Source organism: Echinococcus granulosus, assembly GCF_000524195.1.
Source record: "Echinococcus granulosus chromosome Unknown EG_S00047, whole genome shotgun sequence".
NCBI lineage: Eukaryota > Metazoa > Platyhelminthes > Cestoda > Cyclophyllidea > Taeniidae > Echinococcus > Echinococcus granulosus.
The window spans coordinates 251,757-263,062 of record NW_020170427.1 but is presented as its reverse complement, the minus strand read 5'-3'; the positions used below and the strand labels follow the sequence as shown (position 1 = coordinate 263,062).

Sequence of the window (11,306 nt, the reverse complement as noted above, 5' to 3'; positions counted from 1 at the left end):
GTCTCCTCATTCTCACCCTCCACATTTTCCATAATGATATTTATCCAGATGACACGTTCTTTTACTGGCACTAGCATCTGTCAATCACCTGAACCCATGAGAAACACAAAAGGCAGCTGGAAAATGGAGATAGGAACGCAGAGCAGAATCGCTTGCTTCCAGAAACAAATTATTTTATAAGGGTAGAATTCACAAACATGCGTTTCGTTGAAAGAAGGGTGTTGATTGTGGTGGTATTTATTCCACCGAATAGAACTCATTAGCATAAAATTGGCACAAGCTTATTCAATTGGTTTACACAATAACCTTCTACCGACTGTCCAAATTTTCGGTAGACTCGTATTTACGTGATTTGTGACGAGATGCCTCGTGGATTTCGAATGAAATAACCACACATTCTGCCATTGGTTTGTTGATTTTATAATTAAAAGTTCTGCCATCATATGACTCCCTCATTCCTCCAATAGAGGTTTTGTGTAGTTAAGCTTGTTTCAAACCCGTGGTGGAAAAGATTTCCCGCTGGTCCGTAAAGGGTTTCAGGAAAACAACTTGAAAGTATACTTAGACATATAAAATGACGCTAACAGACGTACATCAAAGTGAAGGAGATGGTTTTCAAAGTGACAATAAAAAGGGATGATCGAATTAAACCTCAAAATTGCAGCCAACCAAAACTTAGACGCTGATAATATCAGCGTGTAAGTATATGCTGAAAAGTTTCCAAGTCCCAGGGAGAGTAGCTATGAAGGTGGTCCTCGAAGCACAACTGCGAACGTCTGGTGGCATCGTGGCCACATTTCAGCAGAACCCATCACCCAAAATGGGGAGCCTTTAGTGCTATATGTACAGTATACTGCGTTCACAATAAAAGCGAATCAAGTCCCAGTTTTAAAAAAAAGATTTTCTATTGTTCTAATATTTCACCTAAGAGCATCACTTCTCCAACAGTTCAAATGCTTACCAAAAGTTTCAAAAGAGGGTAATTACTATCAGATTAAGAACATTTTACACCTAATTTTGCTGTTCAAGCCTCAACCAAACTGCCTGCAACACGATTTTGGGTAACGAATGCCACGTATTAGTGATGCGTAAATGTGGCGTCAATAGTTAACGTGTTCATGATCTATCGATAGAGCTAGCAAACTGCATCAATGAGACTTCATCCAACTACCAAACGGTTACTCATTCAACAGATAACCGAAATGAGGTGGGAGGGGAGATAATAGTAACAGATGCTAACCTTGTAGGAGAAGCAGATGGCAGCCAGATCCTCAGGCCTGGCGGAGAGCTGAGGCTGCAGTGTGCGAATGGCCTCCTTCACACAGCTCTCAGAGAGCGCGTGAATGACGTGCAAGCGACAAGCCAGGCGCAGCGACTCGATACGCTCACATGTAACCGCCTCCCCGAAATTAGCACGCGCCGACTTGAGCAACTGCTCCACCGTCACTGCCTTGAGAAACGACGCCATACCTGTTGTCAAAGGGTGCAATGACACCTCCGTTTTGGTGTCAGATGACGGCTGGGCTGAGCACGAAGACAACGCTTCCGGGATGAGGTGGTGGAAGAAACGGGAGAGGTGCAGTAGAGTACCACTGACCTCCTCTCGTTCCAGGGAGGCGTTGAAGATTGGCAGGTGCAGACGTAGCAGCTCAAGGGCTAGTTGAAATACCACCTTTGAAATGAGCGGCATAGGAGCCCAGTCATTCAAAGTTCCAATAAACGCAATGATGGTCAGATTACCATGAAATACTTTGAGTATGGCCACAACCAATGATATCAACTCGTCCAATGTCAAATTTTGCAGCAAGAAAGCATGCACAGTACGATACCGATTTAAGTCCCTAGACGGCTAAGTATAAACTGTAATATCAAGCACTTAGATCGAGGGGGTGAACCACTTTGCAGATTTCGCATTATGCGAGGGTCTTCTGATGGGAAAGAAGGCCGATTTGGACTCCAGGAAGATTTAAAAAGTCCGATGGACCATAAGTGTTGATAATAACACAAGCAGCACGTCGAAAAGAATGCTTGTCCAGATGAGAGAAACTACATTGAGAGAGCTGCTCAATTTCTTAAAGGAGTTTGTCATTGGCAGGGGGCTGAAGATACTGCATTACAGTAGGGGTTCAATTCCTTCAGTAAACCATGTGCGGAATGACGAAAATTAAAAAGAGAATAAAAACATAATTATGTTCTTTAAACCCGATCGAATGGGAGCTTTTACGAGATGTGAGATGACGGCATTGCAACAGTTCTTGTGAAAGGGATGTACCACAAGAAGTGTATCACTATCCCCTCTAAGGATTAATTTCATCGTAAAGACATCATTTGACTTTTAAATAAGATAAATGAATGGTTAAGTACGTGCACACCCACACACAGATGCGAGATAGGAAGAAAGGGGAGAGGAATTTGGTGACAGCTGGAGGCCTATCGGTTACCCATGCCTTAACCACCTAATCACTGCCATATGGATGGCAAAAGAGGCAGAGAAAAAACGGGAAAAAAAACTACCTACCCCTTTCGAGCTCACCCAACGCTGCATAGAACAATTAGGAGCAAAGATTAGGTGGGTGAAATATTCTATGCACGGTTGATGGCAATGATATTTAACAAGACATCTGGAAATGTGATGGCCAAGGAGGTTCTAAATTTGCATTATCGCATGAACGAGAACCATTGAAGTTAAACCGAGGCCTTTACGTCTCGAAAAGGATCGCTTTCGAGATGAAAAGACTTCTGAGTACAACCGAATCATTCTAGGAGAGCCTACTCCGCTTTGGCACTGGTGCTAAAATATTGACCTCAAAGGTGCTCATTCATGAAACTAAACAAATGAAGATCACCTAGATTGGATTTAAGGCCCTAAGGAGGATATGGCAATACCTCCCAACCGGGTTACTGTAGTGTCCACATAGTGGGATGCGCATTATGAGCTCGGGTGTAAAACCTGCCTTGATTCCAAGCTTTCCACGAGGAAAGATTCGTCTCTTATGCAACTTTACGACCACTCACGCGTCGACTGGTCGTCCCGAATCAGCCACCTCACACACTGCCTGAATGTGGGATAGTAACAAAATCGCAACAGTCAGGATCGTCAACGGAAGATCATTTCTGACAGCCATCTTTGAAGAGTTTACACCATTACAGGACATAATGGGACTGAGCGCCTCCCTACAGCACAAACAATGATTGGAGCGACTTGTAGGAATAGATATTTGCAAGTCGTGCACCCTCGTTCATTAATCTCCACACATTGTCGCCTGCCAATTTGATCAACGGTATCTTGGTTGGACTAGCTCATAAAATGCACACCTAACATTAGTGTCCTTACAGAGGTACACTCAGCACTTACTATTGTGTGTATTGTGTATTGTGTGTAGTACTATCACGAAGTTATTCATTTTCGCAACCGTACAGTCAAAAAGGCCCAGCCAGACTTGAACACGCTGAATGCAAGTAAGAAACGTTCTATACGATTAAAAAAGTCGAGGCAACAGTTTAGGATGCCCGAAACCCACCTTGGCTCCTCCGAAAAAGAAGTAGTCGATAATGAAGACTGCGCATCGAAAGGGCATGGTGCTAAAAGTAAGGACAGATTCACTAATCAGTTAACAGGTAACGACTTAAATATTTCTCCAGAGGGTGAGTATGACCAATCCTACTCTAATGCAGCCAAATGTTCAAGCTACTTTTTAACTACCCCTCAAAATGAAACCTAAATGCAACCGAAACGTATACGCTCAGTGGGAACAAATCTCTGCCTGCCCCTGTTGGAACAGTGCAAGGCAATGGCTAAATTAAGCCAGAAACGACACAAAGATGACAAGAGGAGCCTTAATTAGAATAAATTACAGGATAGTTCTACATTTGCCTTATTCAGGAAGCAAATGAAGGGCGGAGGGGGAGGGAAGGTGAGGGGTTGTGAGATGAATGCGTGCAGGCCATAGAGACAGAGGGAGAAAGTAGATCAACGATGCTAGACATTGGGTGAATGGCTAGGAGGCAATGATACAACGACGGTGATAAAACAAGTTTGTCCCCGGGCTGCTTCCTCTCCCGCAATTTCATCGCTTGACAAAATATACAAACCGACCACCGATTTAATTATGACATCGGCAGTTGATTTTGGGGAATTTGGAGCTAATAGTGATCCCCTAAAGGTATAGGTGGAGTAATAAGCACAATTTTGTTTACTATATGATTGCACATGAATAACAGCTTTCATACGGTTTGTAAAACGTACTAATGCCACTCATAAAGTGATGCAATAGATTAAATCCCAGTAGAAGGATCGAAATCACAATGAGAAAACAAATATGACATTTACAAGTCAAAACTAGTTACTGATAAGAGAAGCGTGATGATGTTTGATTGTCTACCGAAAGAGAAGAAAAGGGGATGGCAAAAGGGGAGAGAAGAGAAGCTAACTACAAGATCGTTTGGGCAAACCTAGAAGCAGTCAACAATATGCCTCTTTCTGCCAAGGGATGACAGAGATAAAGTTAACATTATAAAAAAAGCTTCGATTGTGGTAGTTTAAATTTCATTTGAAAGCCTCACGTCACAGTAGAGACTATGCGGTAGAAATTCAATTAAATCTACAAAAGATCTGCAATCTCGGGAAGAATGATACAAATCGTAATCTCATAATAGGAGATAGGAGAAGAAAAAGATAACAAAGTGGTGCGAAGGGGAGAGGATAAGAGCATGCGCATATCATTCCAAAACAATATCATTTATGCCTTATGAACTCATTATAATGGAGAGGTTGACGGAAGCATAAAATTATCAATTTACTGTACAAACTGACTTGAGAAAGAGTGTGAGAAACCATGAGAGAGTGACGAGGTTAACTAATTCCACTCCACTGTTGTTGTTCAAAGCAGTAGGGGTGGGTCTTATACCACCGCGTTTAAACAGCGACATCACAAAGGAGGCGGAGTGGTCCAAACTCCTAGACGCTGACGCTGATGACAGAAGGGAGGCGGGGAAGGGGGAAGTAGAGGTGGGAGTAGAACGAGTGAAGATGGCAGGCAGGAGCTGAGAGACCAGCCGGCACAACACGACCTGGTCCACTCGCACTCCCACCACCTGACTGTCGTAGTAGTCAGGCAATAGACGCTCGCAAACGGCTGCCAGGAGCCAGAAGGCCTCTTCTTCGGAGCAGTAGAGGAGCAGCATGCCCGTCACGATGTTCATTGCTTGACAATAGCCTTCAATGGTCAAAGAAAATAAATGATTTCGGTTTCACACACCTGTACTACTAGGTAAGTCCTTTCAGTAATCCGCGAATCAGCTTTCTCCATATCACCTATCCTACTGATCGCTTAAACCTCAGACTTTAGTCACATCTATGCACAGCATGCATTAACTTAACATTGTTTGTGCTTTTGAGTTAATTACCAATAAGGCATGGCGACCCCTCTTGTCGTTGTATTCGACCATCACACTGGTGGTATGGAACTGCTCGCGCCATCTTTGCTACTGGTTAAGTGAAATGGCGTATTGGATCAAGGACAGAAAAACCTTTAACAAAGAGGCGGTTGAATACGATGGACTTTTAAGCAAACCGGAATATTTACCGTAGTATGTTCCAAGCGTGCCCTATTGCAACTCTTAGCAGGCAAGGCACATATTGTTCTCCAGTCCAGGCACCGTTAATCAAGACGGCATTGAGTGACGTGTAATGATGAAATTTCTCGTGAACGGTAGCTCACGACCCACAGATACTCGTGTCTACGGCAGAATTCGGTGGTGGAGCTCTCAACAAAGACAAGATACTTAAGTGGCGTCAAGGTTTCAAAGACAGCCGCCAAAAATAGCCAGTCATCCTGGCCGTGGTGATTCCTCAAATTTCACTCGTGTAAACATTCAGTGCGTGAAAATTGTACTTTTGGACGCTTAAGAGACGAATCTTTCTGTGGGACAATGAAATGTTGCAGTTTTCATTGCCTGCAATATGTTCTTTTCAAGATCCCTGAATTACAACAGCATTTCAACTATTGTGGGGTATTGAGTCACGTTAGTTGGAGATTCGCGCGTAAAGGCAAGACCGGACCTCTGATCAAGAGACAGTGACACGAAGCGACAGCTCTTTTTGCCGCGATCACACGTACAAACTAGAGGAACCCTGTTGAGCCTCAATGGTTCAGTTGCAAGAAAAGAAAAAAACTAACTATAATTTGCAATTGCTTAGACAGTGTGGCAATTACGATTCCAAAATAATTAGTATTGGCGCCTGGACGATTAGGACGGTCGGAGAGAAAAAGGCAAATGAAGACACAGTAAAGGCAAAAAAACCTACCTTTATGATAGAATAGAATAATGAGTAACATGATCATTTATTACAAAGTATTACGGGTGAAAAGATGCGCATGGCGTTAAAAGGAACAATTCGGATAAAATTCCAAACACTACGAGAGGCGTTCAAGTCAGACGAGACTTTTGAATAGAAATTGAATTCATTTCTCGCCATGGGCTCTTCTACGTATTCAACCTCTGCTTGAAAGAGTTGACAGCACGAGTTAACCGACCTAGGACAGACTACCCATCTTTACCGGTCTTGGTATTCAGCGCGCACCAACATCTTGAAGCTACTAATGCACGCGGGCGACTGCATTCACGGACTGGCAACACCGTTGCCTAGTTAGACTGAACCACGACATTCAAATCGGCTATTAGTATCTGACAGGACGGACTTGCCACTTACTACTTCACAAGGACACGTCTTTTGTAGTTCTAGAATTTAAATTCCCGTCTGTCATAGACACTCCCTCGTATGATCACGGCGGCAACATGCAATCAGATGAGGTTTCACATCGAGTTTATAACAATTGATGGCACTCAAATTCCCTCTTCACTGCACTGAGGAAACAGCGCTAAGGTCTAGTGTGTTAAATGTGGCCAGAAATGCTTGAATAGATTTGAATGAAGACATTCAACTTAGCATTACCAAATAATCTACAAATCCATCACAGATCCGATCCATATACCATGAGAAGCATGGGATAAGAGCGATTTTTTAAACTGCTGAAAAACCTGTCTAATGAATTTAAGGAGTGAATCGTTCAATTCACATTCCAAATAAACGGTTAATTAGAGCCTAACCATTAATAGGCCATTAGCACGGGGAGATGCCCGTCTATTTCATTAGGGGCAAATAGAATAAGCATTAAGTTTTTTTCACGTTTTAATGTAATTCCAAGGAATGCCCTGCTGTGCGCAGAAATTTTAATGCATCGAGACATGGATCCCCTTAAATAAGTGATTTTTCATAATCCAACATCACCGCTAGCGATTTTTTTACTGTAGCAAATAACGACAAGCGTATTGCACTACTCTACGTGGCCCTTCCCAACTACGATATCATAACTGCTGTATACTTCCTAAATGGCTCTATTAACAATTCTCCCGCCGTTTAAATCAACAGCTTAAACAACTTGACAACCGTTAATAGCCTATTTATGCCAAGAAAGGACGGTAGAATTTCCCTGCATTAGCAGCAGATTTTAAATCTGGGGGAAAAAGTGTGACCTATACATCAGTCCTAAAACATGTCCTACCGAGAACGTACATAGATTGAACAAATTACAGCTTCGAGCGTGGTTGTGGAATCGCGTACGATAGCCAGCACGTAAAGGTCGTAGGGTGGAATTAAAATAAGGTCATGAATTTTTGCAACCTATATAACCTAAATCCATGCTTAGTCCACAAAATTCATGAACCTGATCCAATTTAGCCAGGAAAAGATCATCGTATCCAGTTGAAATGAGCAAGTCAGAACACGTCTGCGCCTCCACTGCATTAGGATCATAGCGGACTGTACAGTTTAAACGCCCGCGGCATAGGAGCGGCGTGTCCGGATGAGTCACAAGTTTCAAATAGAAAGCTTTACTTTAAACACATTGTAACAAACCGACATACATGCATTTCCATATATAAGAACACAAATTTAGCCGACCTTAGGCAAAAGTGTGTCAGTGCGTCTGACCAGACTTAGCAAAGGGTTCAGCCCAAACACTCCACCCAAAAGCCATAAAATCGAACCGTGGGATGTGTTTGTTGCCACACCCCGTTCGAATTCTAACGGGCTGCACAATCCAACCTCACACTCCACATAGGACTTAGTCAAACTCAGTTATGAGTAGAGCAGAGTTGAAGTTAGTGAACATTCCCATTCGCTGCAGATACTCCATCTAAAGCACGGAGGATAGAATCGAGACGCAGTTGTTCCCACATTATCCATGAATTTCAGCAGGCTACACAATATAAATACGCAACTATACACACGTAGAGGACGAGACTATCACCCATTTCGTTACAATTTGTGGCAGTCCTCAAGTGTCTCCTGCGGGAAATAGCGGTAACAACAGCAGCTAGCAATGATAGTTGAACAGCAGGGAGGAAGGGGTATGGATAGGTAAGTGCCGGGTAACAGTAAATTAAAGTCAGCAACGGTGATATGAAAGGGGAGGGGGGGTGGGAAGAGAGGGGGGAGGGCACGATAGGGACTCATCCACACCACCTCACCTGTTGCCGTGTAACAAAGAGGTGATAATGCGGGAGAGGAATTAGACCCTTTTAACTGTGGAAAGAGGGTTGAAGGCTACATTAATAAAATGTCAAGGCAATGGCCAATTCATACACGCGCACACACAGAAGATCTGCAATTATGCTAATAGAAAATTAGAGGGCAAAGTGAGTGGCACCATTGCCTCATTTTGTCCTAGCAACACTAAGTGGCTCTCTCTGCTAGATTAAGTCACAGCGATTTTGTGAATTATCAGATTTTGCTGGACCTTACCAATGCCCTCTGAGAAGGCAGTTGTTATGAGGAATAAGATCCGGTCTACGTGTGCACATAAAGATACGGTATTAATGATAATCACGATGGTGAACATTTCCGGTTTCTAATCGTAATCTTTATACAAACCTAGATTCTGTGCCCTCTTTAAAAGTGCGTATAGATAAGACTTGTTAAAAAAAATCGTGGACTCATAAATGCACAGATGAAGCCTGATTTCTGGTGGGATTTTCCTTCTTGCTTCAATGTCAAAAAGTGCTTTTCTGCATGAAGAAAATTCCACCCCTTAATCTGAGTTTTTCAGAACCCCTACAAAAATATGAGGCAGTTATGCTCTCAAATTTATTTTTTGGACATTTACCGCCAGGGTCAGGGAAGAAGGTCAACCACCAAAGCCCAGATGCTGCATTGCTGCAAATATAATTATCCTCAAGTCAAGAACAGCCTTCGCAACTTCCTCTCCTAATCTGATAAAGAATGCATGTCACATATCTGTGACATTAGACACATGCGAAAATTTGGAAAGTCAAACACGCGACATTGGTGTTGAAAAAAAAAGGGGTTTTAACCTTATACTTATTTCCTCTGGATAAAAATTACTACAGTGTTCAACCGATTTTATTTAGAGCAATAAATTTTGAGGAAATACTTTAATCTGCAAGCAGGTATGAATGCATTGTTGCCTCAGTATGGATGAAAAGTAGGAAAAACTTTATTCTTGATTCTCAATTCGCTGCTGCGAGCACAAATATAAGCGCTTTAAAATGAGTCTCAAAATACTCTATTCTGCCTCGACCTCTTGAATTATGCTACAGGGGATGCATAGTCAGCGACCTAACAAAGAAGGCTAATTTCCCCTCATTTTTGATCGCTTTAGCAAGGACGCCAACGTATTCAAGCAAGAGTTGTCTTTTAGGTCACCGGAGGCAACTCGGGTGCTGTTTACAAACAAAGCGATAGCGTATCTCCACGTCAAAAGCACCCAGTACACGTGAAAATCGTATAGAGAAGAATTTGCTTGCAAACAGGTAGGGCTTACTACTTCCTCCATGTGAAATTCTACTTAAGCACTAAAAAGCAATGAGCTTACCAACATTGGGGTTTCTGAACGCGTAGGCGGTGAGAACACGGCGCAAAGCAGCAATGCCTTCAGGTGTGTGGTAGGCAGGGTGTTCAGGTAGAGAGCGATGAAGATCACGCTCAATCTCCATCAACACCGAGTTCCTCCGACCCACCGTCTGGCGCACCAACGCCTCGTAACAGCCCGGATTGGCTCGAAGCTAATCACAGAGTAAAAACACCAAGTCAACCATTCCCCCTTCGTGTGTGTAAAAGCCTATAGCATCCATATTGGCGTGGGAGCTTTTTCCACCGTTTCTGATATACTTAAAATAGCCAACGAAGATATACTTGACACCTACGATTAGTAGGCTGAATGCGAAAGGGGACTGCTTAACCCTTGTTTCTATTTCGATCCTCAATCAACGCCAGTCACTAACGTAAGGATTTATCATGCTTTAATTCATTTCGAAAAATGTGATTTTTCAATAGGATTCTAACTCAGGAGGAAGCACTAATCCGCCTTCTAGTCGAATATTCACAGCGATAAAGATTTCCATGGAGTTCTAGGATATGTGGGCACTTTTCCTTATTACGCTTACAATAAATAGGTTGGTTGTAGAAGTGGAATAGGGTAATTAAAAGCAGAAAAGTGATAAGCAAATCAGGAGCTGATCAGCACTAAGTGGCCATTAACGTGAATATTTTTCGCTACTCCATTAGAACTCACATTTTTTATCTCCTTTTAATTCACTTTATGGATGCATGATTTTTGAAAAGATTTTAATTTAGTCAGGATTAAAATACAACAGGTCAATCAATTTCCTCGCCTGGAATTCATCAGTAAAGAATCACGAAATCGCGCCTACCGTAGGTTGTAAACACTGTGACAAAACCGGATGAACTCTACGTTGCATATGACTACATATCAATCACGACCTTAATGCGAAAGACCAAAAAAAGGAGAGCGATAACCAAGAACCATGACTGTATAAAGGGACAGGTTTGGACTTGTTCGATACCTTTGCAGTGGGGTGATAGCCCAATTGAGCTCGTAGAGATACACAATCTAACGCTAAGTTCCAGAGGTCTGGATTTGCTACCATCATGCCTATCAGTAGAAGGGCAAGGCCCTTGAACTAATTTACACGGATTGGAGAAATAGTGCGGGAGGGATAAGCGCACGGTAGGTACAGGGAAAGCATAAAGTCGACATTTTTCATTTTCTCGCCTTGATGTGAACGGAACCTATTTATAGCTGCGACCAAAAACCATCAGAGGTGACCAGGAAAGTGCGGCTTTCAATATAACTCACTGCGATGACTTGTGCTAAACTGTGGGGCTTTGAAAGTGCGCGCATGCATCTTCAGGCATTAAAAGGATACACATCGGTCTATCACTACGGCGTCAACTAGCTGTGGTAGTCTCCACCGTTCTCCTC

General features: G+C 42.7%; 1 protein-coding gene across 1 annotated transcript in view; it reads right to left on the bottom strand. All coding sequences in view use genetic code 11, as the record gives it.

Annotated features, from left to right (window-relative positions):
* EGR_05866 (TBC1 domain-containing protein) overlaps nt 1-11,306 on the bottom strand; it is a gene marked incomplete at both ends in the record, with an annotated part of 25,298 nt that overhangs the window by 6,709 nt on the left and 7,283 nt on the right. The window contains 4 exons of the mRNA XM_024495115.1: nt 1,241-1,672; nt 3,522-3,582; nt 4,814-5,216; nt 9,897-10,086. Coding sequence (XP_024350461.1) covers nt 1,241-1,672; nt 3,522-3,582; nt 4,814-5,216; nt 9,897-10,086 — 1,086 coding nt within the window. The remainder of the gene's footprint in view (nt 1-1,240; nt 1,673-3,521; nt 3,583-4,813; nt 5,217-9,896; nt 10,087-11,306) is intronic.